The sequence below is a fragment of the Xyrauchen texanus genome, chromosome 16 (genome assembly GCF_025860055.1).
Source record: "Xyrauchen texanus isolate HMW12.3.18 chromosome 16, RBS_HiC_50CHRs, whole genome shotgun sequence".
NCBI lineage: Eukaryota > Metazoa > Chordata > Actinopteri > Cypriniformes > Catostomidae > Xyrauchen > Xyrauchen texanus.
In genome coordinates, this window is record NC_068291.1 from 34,743,035 (window position 1) to 34,764,480 (window position 21,446).

Here is a 21,446-nt window from a genome sequence, read left to right on the forward strand (position 1 = left end):
AGACTGATATAAAATCTCCTGTTTATGTCAAAAATACTAGAAAAGTTTGTGTCCTCCCAATTATGTTAATTTCTATAGAGAAATAGTATTTATGAACAATTTCATTCAGGATTTAGGCCACACCACAGTACAGAGACTTCACTTATCAGAGTTACTAATGACTTGCTATTATCATCTGACAGCGAAACAGCGAAGAACTTAGGTGTTATATTTTAATATATTTAATTAAAATCAAATTTCCAATGTTTGTAGAACAGCATTCTTCCACCTAAAAAATATTGCTAAGTTACGACACATGCTCTCTTTTGCTGATGCCGGAAAACTAATTAATGCGTTCATGACCTCAAGACTAGATTATTGTAATGCATTACTGGGAGGATGTCCAGCAAGTTCAATAAATCAACTTCAGTTGGTTTAAAATGCAGCAGCCAGAGTGCAGAGTGCTGACTAGAACCAAGACATATGACAATATCAGCACCATTTTATCATCATTACATTGGCTACCTGTTCAATTTCATATTAATTTTATAATTCTGTTAACTACATGCAAACTTTGAATGGTCTAGCTCCACAGTACTTACTGTAAGTGACCTTCTACTATCATGTTCATTACGATCACAAAACAACTCTGGCCTGTTAATAGTTCCTAAATAATTCAAATCAACAAAATGAGGTAGATCCTTTTCCTATTTGTCTCCTAAACTATGGAATAGTCTACCTAACACTGTTCAGGACACTGACACACTCACTCAAGTTTAATTCTAGACTAAAGACTCATCTATTTAGCCAGGCATCCACCCAAGTTATTATTCACCACACAATTAGGACTCCTATCATGAGGTCACCAGAACCGGCCAGATCCAGCTCCATTCCTCCATTCCTTTAGATGAGTGTACACTCACTGAGCATTTTATTAAGAACACTATGGTCCTAATAAAGTACCAGACATGGTCTTCTGCTGCTGTAGCTCATCCGCCTCAAGGTTCGACGTGTTGTGCATTCTAAGATGCTATTCTGCTCACTACAATTGCACATAGTGGTTATCTGAGTTACTGTAGCCTCAACTCGAACCAGTCTTGCCACTCTCCATTGACCTCTCTAATCAACAAGGTGTTTCCATCTGCAGAACTGTCGCTCACTGGATGTTTTTTGTTTTTGGCAATGTAACGGGGTAAGGTGGAGGTTGGAACAGGCTGAACAGTCAAGGTAAGTTTTAATAATAATTTAACTCAAATCAACTTAAACACAAACACATAAGACACACACAGCAGCCACATTTGTCTCTCTCTCTCTCTCTCTCTCTCTCTCTCTCTTGCTCTCTCTCTCCCCCAAAATGGCACCTCCGGCTCGTCTTTATCCCCCTCCCAGCTGATTAGCCCTCCTCCTTGTCACACTCCTCCATTGCCCGACTTAGGCCGGCATGACATGCTCCTCTCCCTTCCTGCAGGGTGGGTGTTGCCCTTCTGGCCTTGCCTGCCAGCAGGTCTTCCCAACTTTCTAGAGCCCTGGGAGAGACAAGGGGATGGAAATGGGAGAGGGAGAGGGAAAGAGCGTGGCGGAGAGAGAGACAAAACTGGCTCGCTGGTCCTCAGCCACTCCTCCAACATCTGGTGGACGACAGCTTGTTCCTCCCCTGGCGGATGGCAGCGAGTCCTCCGACCCCTGGTGGACAGAACGGCTCCTCCCCTTTCTCGGCAGATGACAGCGGTTCCTCCGACTCTTGCGCCTGGCAGCAACAGCTCCGTCCCCAGCCAGACGGCTGCTGCTGCTCCTCTGGCAGATGGCAGCAGCAAGGGCTCAGCAACAGCGCATCCCTCCTCCTTCCCGAGTTTCGGCACCAATGTAACAGGGTAAGGTGGGAAAGGACGAGGCAGGAACTGGCTGAACAGTCAACGTAAGTTTTAATAACATAAATGAACTAAAATCAACTTAAACACAAACACATAGACACACAAACACAGCGGCCGGCAGCATGTGTGTCTCTCTCTCTCGAACTGGTGCCTCCAGCTCATCTTTAACTCCCTCCTCCTGGCTGACAATCCTGATTCAGGGCCAGGTGTGTCCTCATGGCCCGGCCCTGCCCTCCTCCTCATCACAGGCACCATTCTGAGTAAACTCTAGAGACTGTTGTGTGTGAAAATCCCAGGAGATTAGCAGTTTCAGAAATACTCAACCCAGTCTGTATGGCACCTATCATGTCACGACATCGAAATCACTGAGATAACTTCTTTCCCCATTCTGATGGTTGATGTGAACATTAACTAAAGCTCCTGACCCGTATCTGCATGATTTTATGAATTGCACTACTGCCACATGATTGGCTGATTAGATAATCGCATAAATAAGTAGGTGTGCAGATCTTTCTAATAAAGTGCTCAGTGAGTGTTTATATTGCATACTGCAGTAGTAATAAAATGGTATATGGCATTCTGAGCATACCCAACTTTCTGCTTACATTAACTAATGCATTGTTCTCTTTTGTCTTCTCCATCATCAAACAGAGGAAGAAACTAAATGTAAAGGAATGTGCCATAAATTATGTGTGCCATATAATATGGAATCTAGTTTTTTAAGTTTTGTTTCCTAGCCTAGAGCAAAGACTTTCAACAACTTAATGACTGAAATCCCTCATTTGTGTTCCACTATATGTAAAATGGTGTCTGGACATACTACATGTGATCAATTAACTGTCGTAACACACACTGTGAAATCACTAACTGACACACACCCTCTGAAATTATGCAGATGAAAGCAAAGTTCAGTTCAGTTAGATGTGTGCTTGTGCTAATGATTTCAGAGTATCTCAGTTCCATTCCTATTCAAAGAATCAAAAACACACAAAATCCTGTGAATATCCCAAAAGAACATTTTGTAGTTCAGAGTTTGCTATTTCATTGCTCATGAGTCTTTTTCCGAGATCTACTTAGTGATTTCAAAAAGTGCAACAAAATACAACACATTGGACTAAACTGAACACTCCAAGGACATGGCCACAATTTCATCTTTCAAACAGATTCTATTTCTTTGCAAAATACAGTATAAAGCTTGTCTTCAACATTCTTAGTCAATATATGGCTTTCGGGGTCTCCCAGCTTGATCCAGATGAGATTTGGCTTGATTCAAAAATAGAACAGTGAATAAACGGGCAACAGAGCGCTGTTCCGAGAAACGTGTGGGGAAGATAGACTGCATACCAAGGTATTGATAAGAATGTATCCTAGCAACAAGCCCCAGTGTTTGACTAAAGGGCCTGCCAGTGCTTTAGTTATTATACCTCCAGTCACTGCCAAATGAGCTTTCTCTTTTACTCTTTTACTCTCTCTCTCTCTCTGCTTTTCTTTCATAATCTCTTAAACACATCCCTTGCCAGCACACGCACATACATATCAATTTAGCAGGCAAAGACTGCCGTGCAACTTGTCCTACCAGAAACAAAACAGCAATATGCTTATTATGAAATTCATTTACAGGCAAAATTATGGTATTCAACTTTGTGCATGATCTACGTATATGCCTCATATACATGAGTCACAGTTTGATTACACTCCATGCTATCCAGAATTGATTATTGTGCAAACAGGTCACACCCATATGGAAGGCTGTATCTCATAAATCAATATTACAGAGAACACAATAAGAAACAACTGATATGGATTTTATTCCTCTTCCTGAATAAAACATTTATGCATTAATGTATTTTAAACAGCATACTGAAGAGGTGAAAGAATAATCTGGAAGAAGATGTCTAATGAGTCTCAAAGGTGTATCTCAATGTCATAGCTGAGTTTTCTTTTCAATGAACCTCTATACTAGAGGTCGACCGATTAATCGGTCGGCCGATTAATCGGCCGATTTGTAGCATTTTTTAACATAATCGGCATCGGCCAATATCCACGCATATCAAGCCGATTATTAGGCAGGTGCATCTGTGGGCAGCCTAGTGTTGTTGTGGAACACGTGTTCGACGCACACTGCCCCTAGAGTCATTTTCCAGTGAGCAGACCTCATCCAGTGCCTAAGGAAGGAGCTAAGTTCCTTGGAGAAAACAGTAAGGATTAAATTTGTATAACTTCTTTATATTTAATTAAAAACTTTTGATATGTTACTGCCAACTTCAAGAAAAAACGTGACAAACGCGATTTGGATATTGATAGCGTAGTTGAAGTTGCATTATCACAGCAGAAGGGTTGCTATCATGTCACAATAAGTAAGCAAGAATTTTGCAATTACAGACAGTGAATCTGAGACTTTTTGTTCTGTTTGTGTGTGTCTTATATTTGAGAGGGTTGTCACTCAATGCAGAGAAATAAGTAATACAAAATATACCAACGCGCTACAGGCTATTGAAGGACTGGCTTTGGTAAGCTCGGACGTTATCGGTTCTGCTATCAGTACTGGAGAAATTAAGAAAATACATTTATTATTGCTATAAAGAGAAAGTTATTTTATCTCAGCCATTTATATGTATAATAATATGAAACCATTTGTCTGTGATGCAATTTAGCTATTCGCAGTCAGAGAGAGAGAGAGATTTCACTCACGCGGTGCCACAGCGAGCACAACACGAGCCCAGCTAAATGAGTGACAGAACGAAACATTCAAACGTAGCCTGGTTTAGATCTGTGATGTTAGTCTGATTTTATTTTAGATTTCGCCTTCCAAAGATTATAAAAAGAATATTTATACATAAGCCACATTCTGTCTAGCACAACTTCCTTCCCTTCACAGTGGTGCACTGACATTTCTCCCTAAAACTCAAACTTAACGTCAGAATCAGCACGATCGGTGATTGTTGTAAAATGCTACTGTTGCTAAACTGCGGGACGCGTTTAATAATAAAAAGAGCGCAAGAGATACCGTTCCCAAGGCGGCGCGCGCTCCGAAACAGACCGCAACGAGACAAGCAAAGTATAGGCTACTTTGGTTTCATGTGCGTGTCTAAACGATCAAATATACGCAAAAATATGTCAAAACGACCAGCTTGGAGATTCACTTAAACACAGTTTATGTCTTAAATGGACGTAGTTATGGAAATAGTTGGGAGAAAATATGCTGCATCAGGAGCCTATTAGATCTGAACTCGGTCTTAAAGGGGAAGCTGTCTAATGAACATGCTGACGATTGAGCCATTACTGCGAATCAAACAACAAAAGGCAAAGCGAAAATCCCTTACAGCTCTTGAATGAATAACTTCTGCATTAATGAGCATTAATCTATCTATGATAAACTATTCAGTGCTATTTTACAATTGATTACTTTATTAGATTTCTTTTTAGACCACACCTGAACAGTAATGTTAGTAGACCTTCCTGAAATTAAATCACTGTGTGATATATATGATGAGCCATTTGAATAATATAATATATATATATATATATATATATGATGAGCCATATATATATATATAACAAAAAGAACCGTTAAGAATACCCTTAAAGTACCGGATCGATAAGCAATATCGGTAAGATAGTAATACCATTAAAACCTTAACAATACCCATCCCTAGTTATGCCTGTGCTTCTCTTGGATGCTCTGAATATTGGATTACGTGTCTGGATTGCCCCTTAATTAAAGCTGCATTTGGATCTCAACCTTCATGTCTCGGAGCAGTTCGTAACACCTGCTTTGTTTATTTAATATATTTGTTATACATTATTTATACAATATGTTTTTACATTACACATTTTTAATTTAAGTGTACAAGTGCAGATTGGTCAAGTGTTCAATAAATGTATTAGTTGAGAAATTTTGTCTATCTTAAGTAATTATTTGTGTTACATTTTATCTTTCAAATAAAAGGTTCAAATAAGAGGTTAAAAACAAGCACATATCGGCCAAATATCGGCCAAAATAAATCGGCAGCATTAATCGGCCATCGGCCGACCCGGATTTCAAAAGATCGGCATCGGCATCGGCCTGAAAAAAAACCAATATCGGTCGACCTCTACTCTATACTGGTTTTTACCAAGGACAAGAAAATTTTCACCTGTACAGATGTAATACCAAAGCTGCGGTCACACTAGATTACTCCAGACAATGCAAGCCATGCATCTTTTCATTTTGTATTCTTTATATTGAGCCAAGAGGTCAATGTGTGGCATTTAGATCCTCTAATACCTTTGTAGTATAGTGTGACCACACAATACTTACAAAGGTAAGCATACAGTGAGTTGTTTTTATGTAATCTAATTGGTCAATACAAGACAGGATGTTGTCATGCCAAGATCTTTTGTGTCATTGGAAAAGGCATAATTTATTGAGGAACTATAGAAAATGACAAAGAATGGAGTGTATTACAGTACATGCCTTAAGGACTTCCTTCTACAACAAAAAAGTAACAAAGACAAGTAGGACACACAGCCAATATATACACCTCTGGACAATACTATTCAAAATGTTCAGTTTTTCTGGATTTACTATTTATATGTGTGTGTTTGAATTAAATGGATAATTCTGATTTATTGTATAAACTACTGAGAACATTTCTCTCAAAGTCCAAAAAATATGTTCTACAGAAAATTAAACTGGTCAAATTAACAAAAAAGATGCAGTGTTTTCAGACCATGAATAATGCAAAGACAACAGGTTCATATTAATTTATAAACAACACAATACTAATGTTTTAACTTATCGATATTTGGTGGAATAACTCTGATTTTCAATCACATCTTAATGCATCTTTGCACCAGTCTTTCACATTGCTTTTAAGTAATTGCATGCCACTCCTGGCTCAAAAATTCAAGCAGGAATTCAACAGACACAGGAATGGAATGGCTGCCATACATGTAGAAATGCTGATTTAAGAAACATTTGGAGTGGTCTCTTATTTTTTCCAGAGCTGTACATGTGCTATTTTCCCTCACTTGAAGTGCAAAATACAAAGATACTGTATCTATAACACAAACCTGGTAGTTTGAGGGCAAAATAAAATAAAAAATAAATACCAAGTATTTCACAAAGTATAAGGCTCACCCTAAGCAACTGTGAAAGTCTGTTTAGTAGACTAAATTAAACTATAATCTTTAATTATCAACCTAGTCTCATAGAATAAAGATTACAACAACAACATTTTTGCAAACTGACTTTTACGTGCCGAATTTCCAGGTGAAATTAACACTACATGCGCTACAACAACTGTGCATTTTATTTACTTTCACACAAATCACGACTACAATGGCTGATTATGACTTTATAAACACTTGCTCTATTACTCACACCCTGCTATGGTATGATATTGAAACTTTACTATAGGCCTAATGAATCATTTGGAAAAACTATGCATTTTAATGCTTGTATTACAGACCGACCTACATTTACACACTTATTCCAATGTGATAAGCTTCCACGATAGCTCACCTGATAGAGTGTTGGACTTTGGACTCAGAGGGCTGAGGATAAATGTCATAGAAGCGACACATGATGACGTAGTTGCTTAAAAAAATAATTAGCTTTTCATGTCATATTTCTTTTTACAACACTATCGGTTAAGTTTAGGTGTTGGTTTTCGGTAAGGATGTCTGTTTAGTTCACGCCTCTTTTGCTTTTTTAAAACACTATTGGTTACGTTTAGGTTCAAGTTTTAGGTTAGGGAGGTACATTACTCAAAACCCCTGACTAAACTTAAACAGAAAAACCATTTCACTCGCTTGGCACCCCCCAGCTGAACATTTCACTAGGAAACTGCAGCTAAACATCTAACAAAGCAAGTAATTTATTTATATATTTATTGTCACAGTCACGTAATGCTCATGAGACCAGGCTGTAAATGATTGGAACAGATAACTGCATTTTATGAGTGGTGCTTGCTTGCTAACATCACTGTTACAATTGTTCATACTTATTTGAGGGATTTGAACAAACCCCTAAGCCTAACATTAAAATTTGGTGCATAACTTGAATAATACCTCAAATTGTGTAGCTTGTTGAGGAGAGCTGCTAATTTTCTAAGCTATCATACTTATGGTTTTCTTCAGGTGGACAATAAAATGGGCGAAAAAATTAAATCATACAAATGTACACTGAAGGACTTGTTCAACTTGAGCCAGTAAGCAACCACCCAGAACACCCTAGCAACCACATAGCAACATACCAAAAACCTCTCAAAATACCTTAGACTCTGCATAGCAATGGCTACCACCGATAACACCCTAGCACTGGCAAACACCACTTACATTTTCTTCTGAAAAAATAAACAAATAAAATCAGATTTTTGTTATATGTGGGTATATAATAGTGACTTTGTGACTCACAAAATAGGAAATCATGTACAGTAATTAGACCCAAAAGTGATTACTGAGATTTTATTATGTGGCAAAGCAGGTCTCACAACAGGAAATACATGACAGAATTAAAGATAAATTGTTCCTATGGTGGTATTATGCGGTTTATCATTATCAGTAGAACTCTAAGAATGAAACACTACATTGTAAGTGATTTGCTGGACTTGCTACAAAATAAAAATACACATTCAACCCATAAGACAATTCATAAACATCCTGCTGAATTCCATCAATGGTCTTCCTGTAAATTAAATACACTTGTACCACTGACATCACCCAAGTTCATGTTCCCACAAGCTTATCTTTACTGAAGAATGGAAGGCATGATAACAACGTCTATTGGGACATGGAAGAAAGATATAGAGCCATAAAGTTGATGCAGATAAACTATAACATCAAGTTTTCCATCAGACAGTGCTGCAAACAGTTACACAAGTCCACCAATGGAATGAAAAATAAAGAAGGAATGGGAGAGGACATAGAGGACAGGAAACAGAGATGATCTATATTTCGTAACTTTAAGAAGCTCTCAGGCCCGAGCCAAGTGACGTTATTGCTCTATTCAATCAGTGGTCTTTGAAGGACTCTTCACCCTTTGTGTTATGAACAATACCATCAGACAGATGGCTCAGGCAAACCCAGGTCACACAAGCTCACACTCCCTCCAGACAGCGACAGGGGTCTGCCAGCCCCACTCCCTCACACGTCTAAAGAGTAAAGGGACAGCACAGAATGATAAGGCAAAGAATAACCCAAGGCCCAGCAAGAGAAGTTCTAAACTGGCACTAAAATGGTCAATTTCAACATCTGTGTTATAATCTGGATCTCAATAAATTGGAAAAAAGGAGACAGAGCTAACGGTTCTTAGTTTTAACTAAGGGTGACAGATTTACAAAAACTTAAACAACTTCAAACTCACAAAAATGGAGGTGAGTGCTGAGCTTTGTGTCATCTTTCAGCAGTTATGCTCAAATAAATTTGTTAATGGATTTTGAAAATTAATTTTGTCCTATGGTACAAAAGATGTGCCACAGGAAATCTATGCATGTCTATAAATGCAAGGATTTAAGTTCACTTTCAACATTTACCATTCAAATTAAACGAATCATATAAAATGAAATAGTTTAAAAACATGTAAAGGATAACGTATAATCAGCATTAACGCAAAATAAATTCTGACATGGTGAAGCGGATCAATCAATAATATTATATATATATATATATATATATATATATATATATATATATATATATATATATATATATATATATATATATATATATATTAATATATATATATATTACATTCAATTATCATAGTGCACATGATTTTTCTTGGTATGCACTATCGTATGTCTAAAGTCGCTACAATAATACAACTTATCTCAATCGGCCTTGATATGTGACATAAAATATATGTTTGTACTATTGGGGCCATGGGAGTGAGGCTTACACACTGTACAGTTACTACCAGCTGTCTACCATTACACTCACCCCCCTAAACCTCACTCCCATCCGGGTCACGGTACCACTGTAAACGGTTCTGCTCGACCCGCTCCAAGCAGGATTTGAACAGAGCTCTTCGGGTGGTGGGCGTGATAAGGAGGAGGTTTAAGGCTACAGCCTACAGACCCTCTAGTGTCAGTCGCTAGTGCACCTCTTGAGGACAGGGGAGTGAGGCGTGAGGCGTGGGAGACCTGGGATCAGACCCTGCATTGAAACCAGCAAGTAATTGTGTTTGCATAATCATTGATAAATGAGATTTAGAGGTTGCATTTTTCCCTCTAAAGACCTTTGCACACCAAACACAAATTTTGACACAATTTCTCTGTGCAATTAAAATTTTAACTATGAAGCGAATTACCACCTGGCGCAAACATTTGTGCCCCGAAAAAGCATTTCATAATACTAAATTATTATCAGGTTGATAATTATATGCTGAATTATCATTATTATTCTGATTATTAAATGTGCGTTATACAAAAGTAATATACAGTATTTCTGTCAGTTTTACTTCATCTTGAACTAAGGGCTTTTATTTTGACACTGAATGTGCAAGGCAATGTGTTTTTGACAGTTTACAATGTTCCGCATTTCATGAAATGCTGTAATCTCCTTTTCTGTTATTCTGTGCCATGTTTTTGTATAATAACTTGCAACTGTTCCTAATGTTTGGAATTGCGCAACTGCGTTAACCTGCATTATTTTGATTTCACAATGCACGTGAACTGATCTGAGAGCGCTGCCATGTGCATGCACACAGATCAGTGCGTCACTGGTTTGTTCTGAATCACACACAGACAATGTTTATCTGTCTTTAAATCACAGCCTTTTGTGGATTAATAATCAAATTTGTATGTTATTTTGTTTAATTGTGCAGCCCTGATGGATCATGAAATTATTCTACTTATGCGTTCTTTATGAAACCTAATAGCCAAATAAAAGCACATTAAAATCACTGCGCTATTCACGATACCGGTCACTTTTACATCGTCAGCAAAATGATCTCGATTATATCGTTATATTCAATATATCGCCAAGCCCTAATGGGCAAAGTTGACGTACTTTTTAACTTTACAAGGCATTTTAAAAACTAACCTAAAAAAGATGGTGCACAACAGTCAAAGATGTTTGTCTGGAGTGGTGGTGGCGTAGTGGGCTAAAGCACATAACTGTTAATCAGAAGGTTGCTGGTTCGATCCCCACTGCCACCACCATTGTGTCTTTGAGCAAGGCACTTTACTCCAGGTTGCTCCGGGGGGATTGTCCCTGTAATAAGTGCACTGTAAGTCACTTTGGATAAAAGCGTCTGCCAAATGCATAAATGTAAAAATTTAAATGTCTATTGCATGTCTACATAGAAAAACACACAAAACAAAAGTTGGGTGTGAATGGCCCCTAACTCCCCTGCTGAAAAGACCATCCAGGCTGGTTTATGCTGGTTTGGTGCTGGTCTACCAGGTCAACCAGCATAAACATCCTGTTAATCAGAAGACTTAGCTTGTGAAGCTGACTGACCAAGGAAGTCTAGCTGGTAGCTACAGCGAAGAAGCCTGCCGCTTCACAAAACACCAGCAATCCATAATGGAGACCTGCCGCTTCACAAAACACCAGCAACCCATAATGGAGACCTGCCGCTTCACAAAACACCAGCAATCCATAATGGAGACCAGCCCGCAAAATACTGTACATTGTGTGTTTGTTTGTTTTTTGTTTCTTTTTTAGCATGACCCTTTTGTGTTTCAATGAAATATAATAACATACATTTTCATTTTGGGGTGAACTATCCCTTTAAATCCAATACAAATGAGAAAAGTGCCCCAAATACTCTGCAAATGCCACATGCTAACTGCATTCCCTATCTGTGGTTACTCCCAGCTATTTCACCCCACATGCCCTGTGGTCTCCTGACCCACCATCTCTGAATAAAACAGTGCCAGCCCCCCCTCGAGCTCTGCAGGATCAATCAACCAGCTAATAATTATTGTTGCTAGGGCACTCCACACGCACCCTAAAGCTCTGAACATAGCCAGTGCTGCCACCCGCCCCGTGACCCCCTTTCCAACAACTGCTTTCATATTTTCCACAGGGTAAAGGAGGGGAGGGAGCCGGAAGGATGGAGAGAGAGAGAGAGAGAGAGAGAGAGAGAGAGAGAGAGAGAGAGAGAGAGAGAGAGAGAGAGAGCGTGCAAAAACAAGAGAGAGAAATTAGATGACATTAAATAATTTTTGGGAAGTCGATGTGGCATGCAATACTCAGTCAAAAACTATTTTAAACAGCATTTTGCTTTCATAATTATTATGCATGCAGCTTTTACTACCTCATTATTAGAGACCACATGGAATATTTGTACTACAAAAATTCATGCAAGATTAAAATTAAATAGTAAAGAGAAAAGTTGAATAAAATTCTGAAAAAACAGTCAAATGACCTAATATCTACACTTTTCCTTATACATACATAAACATTTTAGCCTAAAATCATGATTTAAAAAAAGTCTATGGACACCTTATGCATCCACCAACCAGATATAAAGACAGTTAAACTGAGATTGACAATGTAGTGAATTAAACAATAATTAGAAATTCTAGTTTTAATTAATTCAATCTGGACAGACCTTCTTCAGCTACAGTGGGCAGAATATTCTGGCTTGCATAGGCATGTGTAAACGTATTAATTCACCAGTAACTTCACTGCATTACATCTGTTTAGACCTCTGACAGTTCACCGACCACAGCTGATGACATTACTTGTTTCTGCACATCCAGAGTACGTCAGGATTCAACATTTAACCCCTGACCACCTTTTTTTTTTTAATTATCCACAAGTAAACATCACCTCATAGGGCTCTTTTTCATGCTTCTTTTCTCCAGACCCAAACCTAGATCTGGTCTATGCTTTCTTAACATTATCATAACAACACAACTCTTTTGTCCTGTCTCCTCTCTCTAAACCCATCAAGAGATGCTGAACACAAATTCCACCAGAGCAAAGACTCACAAAACCACAAAATTGTATAAAAAATGGGGGACATGCTCACTGAAACACCAAACCACAAGTCTTACTCAATGTATAAATATTCCCAATGACGGAGCCACATTTGCATCCTTAGAAACTGCATATGACTTGTTTCTTTTTTAGCCTAAGAAAAGTACATAAAAAATATTTCAGCCTGTTCCACACACAAAGCCTTCAAATGGCTTCAGAAGTCTTAGAATATAATACATGAGTGCATGCTTTTATGGTGCTTTCTTGTCCTTTTTGGAGCTTGACAGCCTATGGCACTGTACGATTCCATTATATGGAAAAAGAGCAGTGTAAATGTTCTTCAAAACATGTCCTTTAATGTTCCATGGATGAAAGAAAATTATATGAGTCTAGAAAGGCATTACAGTAAGTAAATGAATACAGAAAATTCATCTTGGGGTGAACAAACTGTGGAACAAACAAAAAGCATCCAAAATAATGTAAGAAATCACCCAGAATATTCTTCAAAATGACAACTAAACACTTTTCTCTCACCACTAAACCTTTTTCTCTCAGCCATAATCTTCACTAGCACTGAGTTTCTGCTCCCAAGAGACTATTTTGTTAATATCAGAGGATTGAAGTAGGACAGCCCAATTAAAGGGCCGTTTAAAGCTTGTTCTGGCAAAAACGTCTCACAGAGACTCACAAGCTTTGTGAGATTATTATTTTCTTTATGAGGCAAAGACAAGTAGCAGGGACCTAGCAATAACATTGCAAACTTCAGATTCAGCAAAGTCAAAGACCCTTCCCACAAGTCTGCGCAGCTGGGGAGGTGCTCTCCACTTCTGTTTGTTTTTGAAAGAACAATGCCTTGCACCAAAAGCTCAAGAAGGCCCAAACCAGGACACACATGCAGAGTCGCTTAGCTTGCCGCTGGGCATGACAGAAAAATGCTTTCTAACCAGCAATGCTTTGATCTTTGCTGTTTGGTTACCATCTGAAAGCATGACTAAACAAGAATTGACATGGGGAATTAAAAGGTGCAGCATTATCCTACTGGGTCCACTAAGGGCATTCCCAAGAGAACAATTCAATTACTATTATCTCACAGATTACTCAGTCTAACAAGATATACAGTCATGAGGGAAATCATGCAAATTCTCAACATTGTTAAATATCTGAGCCATATATCCAACATCAACATGACTATACTAGGTTACACCAACCAATGTAAAGTATATTTTAAGGGTCAGATCAAGAAGAAATAAATATTTAAGGTAACAACTGCAAGTAACCACGTTTTACAGTGTACCACTAGTGATACCAATTTGATTTGCAAATCCGTTTACATGAACAATCTTACACTAATTATGCTTAATAGGCAGAAAAGGCGTTTGATAGACCTTAAACATCATATACAAGTTTAAAACATAAACCAACACATAACAATTTTTGCCTATCATCCCGATTTTGCATTGCTTGTGAACACCTTTACTGCCGTCCTTAGCGGTTTTTCCAATGTGCATACATTTTATACACTTTACATTTACATTTAGTCATTTAGCAGACGCTTTTATCCAAAGCAACTTACAAATGAGGAACAAGCAATTTGTCAAAATAAAGTCAACAATGTCTGCAGTTTTGAACTGCCAAGTTCACAAAGTAGCTAGAGAAGTATAGAAGCTAGTGCAGAAGAGACATACAAGGAAAGTTAAATTTGTATTTAATTTTTTTATTATATAATTGAATTAGTAACTGCTAGTGTGTACTGGTTAAGTGCTCACAGATCTCCTGTTTATGTTTTTAAAACACAGTTTCTTTTTTGTAGTTATCAACATATTAGTGTGCATGTAAAAGCAAAGTTTCCCAAACTTTTCTCCTCGTCTGCCACTGGCCAAACAAACAGACTATTCCTGCCCAAAACACACAACATTTGTTGAAGCAATGTGGCTGTGTTGGGCTGATCAGGATGCTTAAACAAAAGAGCAATTTTAAAAGATCCATAGTGTACACTTTGAGTAAATCAACCTGGTTTACTTATTGCTTTTGCTAACGCAGTTAAAAAAATGGTATACAAAAAAAAAAAAAAAAAAAAAAAGAACTGGCTTTGGAAGTAATCTCTTTCAGAGAGGTGACCTCCATATTGAAAGCAGTGCCCATAAATTGAAATCTATTTTATGACACGTCTCTCTACTAGGGCAGAAGGGCACTAAAGATGGAGCATCTTGAATGGGGACAACTGAATCTCTTTTCACTCCAGCCGTGGGAACAGGCAGGGAAGAGCGTTATCTGAACTCTGTAACAGAATCTCGACCCCAGACACTAAACCTTTAGTCCATTGCTGGCTTGTTGGGGGCCAGAGTCTTTTCAAAGTAGGACAGAAGCACTTTTACCCCTCAAAGGGACCAATACATTACCTCAAAGTCAGGTTTCGAGACAGCTGAACAATGTTTATGCTGAACTAAATCATGTAAAAGTAATACGGTGAATTACACTTAAGAAGCAATATATTGCACTGGAAAATGGAATGGGAAAAAACAGAATTCTGAATTCCGAGTTTAGGACCTTTAGATAAAATGTATTCTGCCCTAAAGTGTGAAGAAAACAGATAACAAAGATCAGCTGCTGATTTCATTATAAAAAAGTAAAAACTATCCAACTGTTTGGCCTTTTTGTCTTTATCCAGACCACGTATGGGTAGAATAAGATCTATTTATGTTCAGTCAATGTGGTAGGGAGCAGGAATGTTCTCCTGGTTGACTGGCAGTTGAATTTGGTTGTTTTGAGATTTTTAAACAAGCAGAGATGCAACCTGTGGCTTAGATTAACTCATTGGGGGGTCAGGCCTGGGAAAGAGAATGCTGGCCAGCCTAATCTCCCTCACTGACTGAAGAAAAGCTCATATACAACACAGTTCCAACACAACTACAGTTCTGAGAATGCAGTACAGTTTCTCACTGGCAGTATAATTAAGCAATATTATAAATACACATCAGAAGACAAAGAAAAAGATGCCTAGAATCAAATTGTTTCACACATAGATAAATAAGATCCTTTGATCCAGTTTCAGGTACCATAGGCCACATCCACACTAATCTGTATTCATTTGAAAATACATGGATTTTGCTACATTGATGCCTCTCATACACACTGGAATGGAGGAGAGTTTCAAAAATGCTCTCCATAACCGCATGCTTTGGACAAACGAATTACGCTTTAAAAACTTTAATTTAACCGGATTAGTGTGTACTTGACCATATAAAAGACCTTCAATTGTTTAGTTAAAAAAACATACTAAAACTCAAAAAATGCTACTTGTTTTAACTGAGCTGTGTTCCATACACATGTTGGACAGCGAGGAAAATAGCATGTCGTGATGGGAGAAAGGTTGATGGCAAAGTTGTGTTTGGGCAAACAAACTAAGTATCACTGAACAATGAGATGAAAGTAGCCGGCAGGCATTTGTCAAATGCCAATAGATTGCTCATCAGCCAATGACAGTAATCTAAGGACAAGGACAAGTAATTATCCATGTCCAGTAACATCCAACATGTGTGTAAACCAAAAAGATAACTAAAATCTTGGCAAAAGTGTGAGGGAATCAAATCTGGGATCCAATATGATAATCATTTTGAACATTTAGTCAAGATCAAATGCTCTGTCCTCTAAAAAAATTATTTCTTTATCATCCCAAAAACTATGTTCCCAGTGATGACTGGAGCTTCCAGCTGAAACCATTAGCAGTAAATAACTTTTTCTGCCACAGGAGTTATGCTGGTCTAGTGGTGAGGACCTGTTGTCATCAATCACCTGCCATTTGGTGGGAGTCCTACTGTTACTCTTGGGTAAATATTGCTGATGTAATAGGCAAGAATGGAAGAATCTAGGTAATGGTTACTTTGATAATAATGAGTGTTCTTGTAAGATGTTATTTCCTAAATTCACTTCCAAGAGAGTGCACAAATTGGGAAACATATATACAGATTTGAATATGTAGCATCAATATGCTATTACAATTATAAGCAGATATATTTGATAATAGCCAAAAGTGATAGTTATATTTAAATGGCATTATATAATTTGGTATCTGTGTGTGCTGACTTTAAGTAAATACACAAAGTACACATCAGAATAGCACCTTTAGGCACTGGTGACAGATATATGCCCACACTACGGTCACAGAACCATAAAAGACACAAATAAAAAATATTTATCTGTGCTACCACCTAGACTAAACAAAGCAATCCTATACTTCACCAAATATTTGCTCACAGATCCAGTAACACATAAGTGACTGTGTCTCAAATATTGCATCGTATTATAATAATGCTTAATATCAAGCATTTCCACAAAAACAATTTCACACTAACTACATGTTGTTTACTATAATTATGTAATTGTACTGTAACATGAAAACTGTGATAAAAAGTAATACCACAAATCCAACTACATCAACAAAGTCTGCTTACTCTAATCCCTTACAGTATTATGTCTGCAGTCAGCAATATTACTCAATGCTGTGTAATTCATTAACAATCCATGATGCTTTTTACATAACTTATATCTGATTTATAAACATTCCATTGTTTATGTGTGAGAATGAAATGTCTGTTCTATGAATGAAATGTTTGATGGTCTATTGATAGATTTCACAGTGTGTACCAACGCCACAAGCCTAAGAGAGCATTAAATCCCCATTAGATCTGACTTCATTAGTGCAATAGCATCTGTGGAGCCAGCCTGTTTGGAGAAGAAGTGTCTATGATGGCCATGTGCAAATACCGTCACGTATCTTAAGTAAACCTGAGTCCACAAGTCCTTGCATAATCTGTTTCCCTGGAAACCCCTAAAAGTCTCAATGACTGCATGTTACTCACTTGCACAAAATGGTAGGTATCATTTGCTAGATTTGGATGCCAGTGCACAAAAGCACTGGTAAATTCTTTATTTGTTCCATTAAATAATTTCAAATTCCTTCAGCATGGACATCATGTACATGATGTACAAAATATGGGATAAATATGGGATTTTCCACAAAACTCCCAACCTGACCTCCTCCTGAAAGTCCAAACTTACCGTTGAGTCCATTCGGTATGCTTCTGTGTAGATGGTTGGTGGACAGATCATCCATAGACCTTCTGATGGACCCTATTTTGCCCTCTGAAGGCTTGTGTATATGACTGTGGTGGTGATCTGGGCTTCCAGCACTACCCGTACTGGAGGTACTACTTCCATCCCCAATATCTCTAACAGTACTAGAACCTCCATTCATATGTGTCAGACTAGACTGACTGTCAATGGAGCTCCTGGATCCAGCTCCATTCCTCTCATCATCCAACATCACAATTATCTCCTTTAACTCAACATTCTCTCTCAGCACACTCTCTTGAGTGGCCTCTAGATCTTTCAGTTTTTGCTGAAATATTCCAACATCCTTCCACATAACACTGGCAGTGTACCTGCCAAATCTCTGCCATTCCCGAGACAGCTTCTTCCCTTTTTGCCGATCATCATCTAAGAAACAGCACAGTTCTCTAAGCTCCTGGTTGTCTTCTTGCAGTTTCTGGTTCACCTCCTTCAAGCTCCGTATCTCGTGGAGATGCACTTGTAATCTCCGGTTAACGTCCTTCATCATGTTCCCATGTTCCACCATTAAGTTCATCTTTTCATTACCAACTTTTCGGAGTCTCCTTAGCAGCTCCTCTTTGCTCATTTTAATGAGTTCTTCATCCGATATCTTACTTAAATCATCCCTTGGGACGTCTATAATATTTTTTGCCATATTAACTTCGTTAAAAGTGGTCTTACGGGAAATCTGGTCACGGCTTTCTAATCGGTCCTTGGTGAAAACGTTAAAAACAATATCAAACTCATTTTAAAATCATCCGCAAAAAGGTTTATAAAAAAAACTCTCGCAACTGACCCAGATAAGACAATATGATGCCGTATTTGATCGTCAGCAATTCCTTTTCTGTTGCTATTACATGTTTATCTTACCAGTAATATAATTTCTCCGACCCAGTGCCTTGATGAGACGCTCTGGCCGCGCAGCCAAACGCACAAGCAGATGAATGGTGAGGGAAATATCGCTCCAAAGTCAGCGTTTGGTGATGTCAGAGATGTTCGAAGCTCAGTACGCGATGCGTTACCTAAATTGAGTAGACAATTGTACTTCTCTTTATATCCTCCAGGTTGCGCTTGGCGGCTCACAAAGCCGAATCCACCATTGGATTGCATTAAACTCTTATGATATTTTTCGTTTAATTGGAGAAATTTGCACACTAAAAAATACAATTATATATATATAGTAATTTCACAAAATTTTACCACGCAAACAACTGGAATCCGTCTAATTAATCTCTATAAAAATAATTTATACAACACACTCGCCAGAATTCACCGTATTTTATAGCGCCACGGAATTCGCAGACGACTGATTGGTCAATCCCTAACAACAATGAGAAAATTAACACGTGCCACGTGACAACGCCGTCAGCGCTGTTTCAGTAATTCTTGCTTGAATAATGACACTGATCAACTTTAATAGCCATTAAATTAAAAATGCATGATTTAAAATTGTTAAATTATTACTAGTGCATTATTATTACGATGATCCCAGCGCACGTGACATATCAGAGAGTCCCAGCCCATCTTGAAATACTACTTTCATGCTAATTTCCATTCTGCACATTTATTCAATTTCTAAACTACATGAAGGAGACCCACAGCAGGTTGCAGGGATGTCGCATACCACTTCATTAATCGTATATTAATAAAACAAAATAAATAAATAAAAAACATTTAGATAAGAAAAAAAAATATTAATCTAGTATATCTATTATAAATGTAAAGAAACAAACACAAAAATGCACTGGCAATGTCAGCGACAAAATGATGCTTAATGCTACCATGTGCTTGACTGTATCTCTTGCAGTTTAAGAGGATTTTGTGCAAAAGATAAGTGAAGGGGGTTAACAAGCAGTTTTTTTCAGCAAAATTTGTGTGTTTCTCCCCCCTTAAAGGAACAGTCTATATAATTCGTTAACGTAGCTCCAGTAATAGCAATGAAAGTGTCTGTGATTCACGCGTGGTTTAATGAGGGTTTTGGTGATATTAATGCTCTGCTAAAGTTTTTGACCTATATTTAAACAATGAAACATTCTTCCAGAAACATTCCTTTAGATATTAAAGACTAGAAACACGCTAGTGAATTGTCCATTCATATGATAATGCAGGCTATGATTACAATCTGTTAACCAATTAAACGGATTACCATGTCAATCTGTCATATGATGTCAGTCGTTTTATTGGAGAAATAAAACCCTCTTAATCTGTGTGGGTATTGCACGGACTCCCATGAAGTCAGTGATATGAACCCATCGCCATCTAGTGGAAATAATGACTCAACGTTGCTCGCATCTGTAATTGATGGATGGTGTGGACTTGACAATAGTCATAAATCAACTGAAATCACTTATGAACTGCTGAGCCAGTGACTCTTTTAAATTAACATCCAGGAACTCAGTCTGACATTGCAAAGTGTTTGGTGAAATAATTATTTTAAGATAAAGTAAAGAAGAATAGAATAGAAATTCCTCAACATTCATCCCTAAATATATATATATATATATATATATATATATATATATATATATATATATATATATATATATATATATATATATATATATATATATATATATATATATATATTTGCATAACACTTATATATGCCTAAATTTATTTATATATATATATATATATATATATATATATATATATATATATATATATATATATATATATATATATATATATTTGCATAACATATATATATATATATATATATATATATATATATATATATATATATATATATATATATATTTGCATAACAACTACACATGAACATAATATATTGATGTCTATTTGGCAACAAAGGCGAAATTCCCAAGGTGAAAACATACCTTGGCTCCAGGAGTCTTAAGACAAAAAAAATCAAGTAAGGAATCTTGGTGTCATTTTGGAGTCAGACCTTAGTCACTTACATCAAATCAATAACTAAATCAGCCAACTATCATCTAAAAAAATAGATGATTTGTATCCAGTCAAGAGTTAGAGAAACTTGTTCATGAATTCATCACCAGTAGGATGGACTACTGTATTGGCCTCCTCACTGGTCTGCTGCCAGGATTCTTACCCGAATTCTTTACACAGGCTTCCAGTTACATTTAGAATTTATTTAAAAGTACTATTACTTTTATAAATCACTCAATGTTCTAGGACCTAAATACATTGCAGATATGTTGAATATAAACCTATCAGACCTCTCAGATCATTAGGATCGAGTCAGTTAGAAATACCAAGGGTTATAATAAAACCCTTAAATAAAAGGTTAAATTAATTACTATCTTTATTTTTAAACATACCACATACAGCATATGGGTCTCTAAACAATAAGAACGTTAAATCATTCTCAACAGAAGATAATGGTTAAATAATGTGTGTGCAGTAAGTCGTGGCTGGCAAACTGTGATTGCATAACAGAAAACACAGATGGAACAGATTAATTTCCATGGATTCGAAGCAGTGCTCTCACTTCAACTCTAAAGTTCTATTGAAATTGACTTTGCTTTCTTTCTATCTTTCTTTTTGCCATTCCAGAGAACCCAATGCTGTGGATTCTTTCACAAACTA

At 37.3% G+C, this 21,446-nt stretch overlaps 2 protein-coding genes across 3 annotated transcripts in view; both read right to left on the reverse strand.

The window, feature by feature from the left end:
- ccdc85ca (coiled-coil domain containing 85C, a) overlaps positions 1 to 18,803 on the reverse strand; it is a 53,914-nt gene extending 35,111 nt beyond the window's left edge. For both annotated transcript variants that reach the window (XM_052145568.1, XM_052145567.1), the window contains exon 1: positions 17,826 to 18,803. In XM_052145568.1, coding sequence (XP_052001528.1) covers positions 17,826 to 18,531 — 706 coding nt within the window. In that variant the 5' untranslated portion in view covers positions 18,532 to 18,803. The remainder of the gene's footprint in view (positions 1 to 17,825) is intronic.
- Positions 1 to 21,446, reverse strand: part of LOC127656964 (serine palmitoyltransferase 2-like) — a 919,074-nt gene that overhangs the window by 789,737 nt on the left and 107,891 nt on the right. The window lies entirely within an intron of this gene.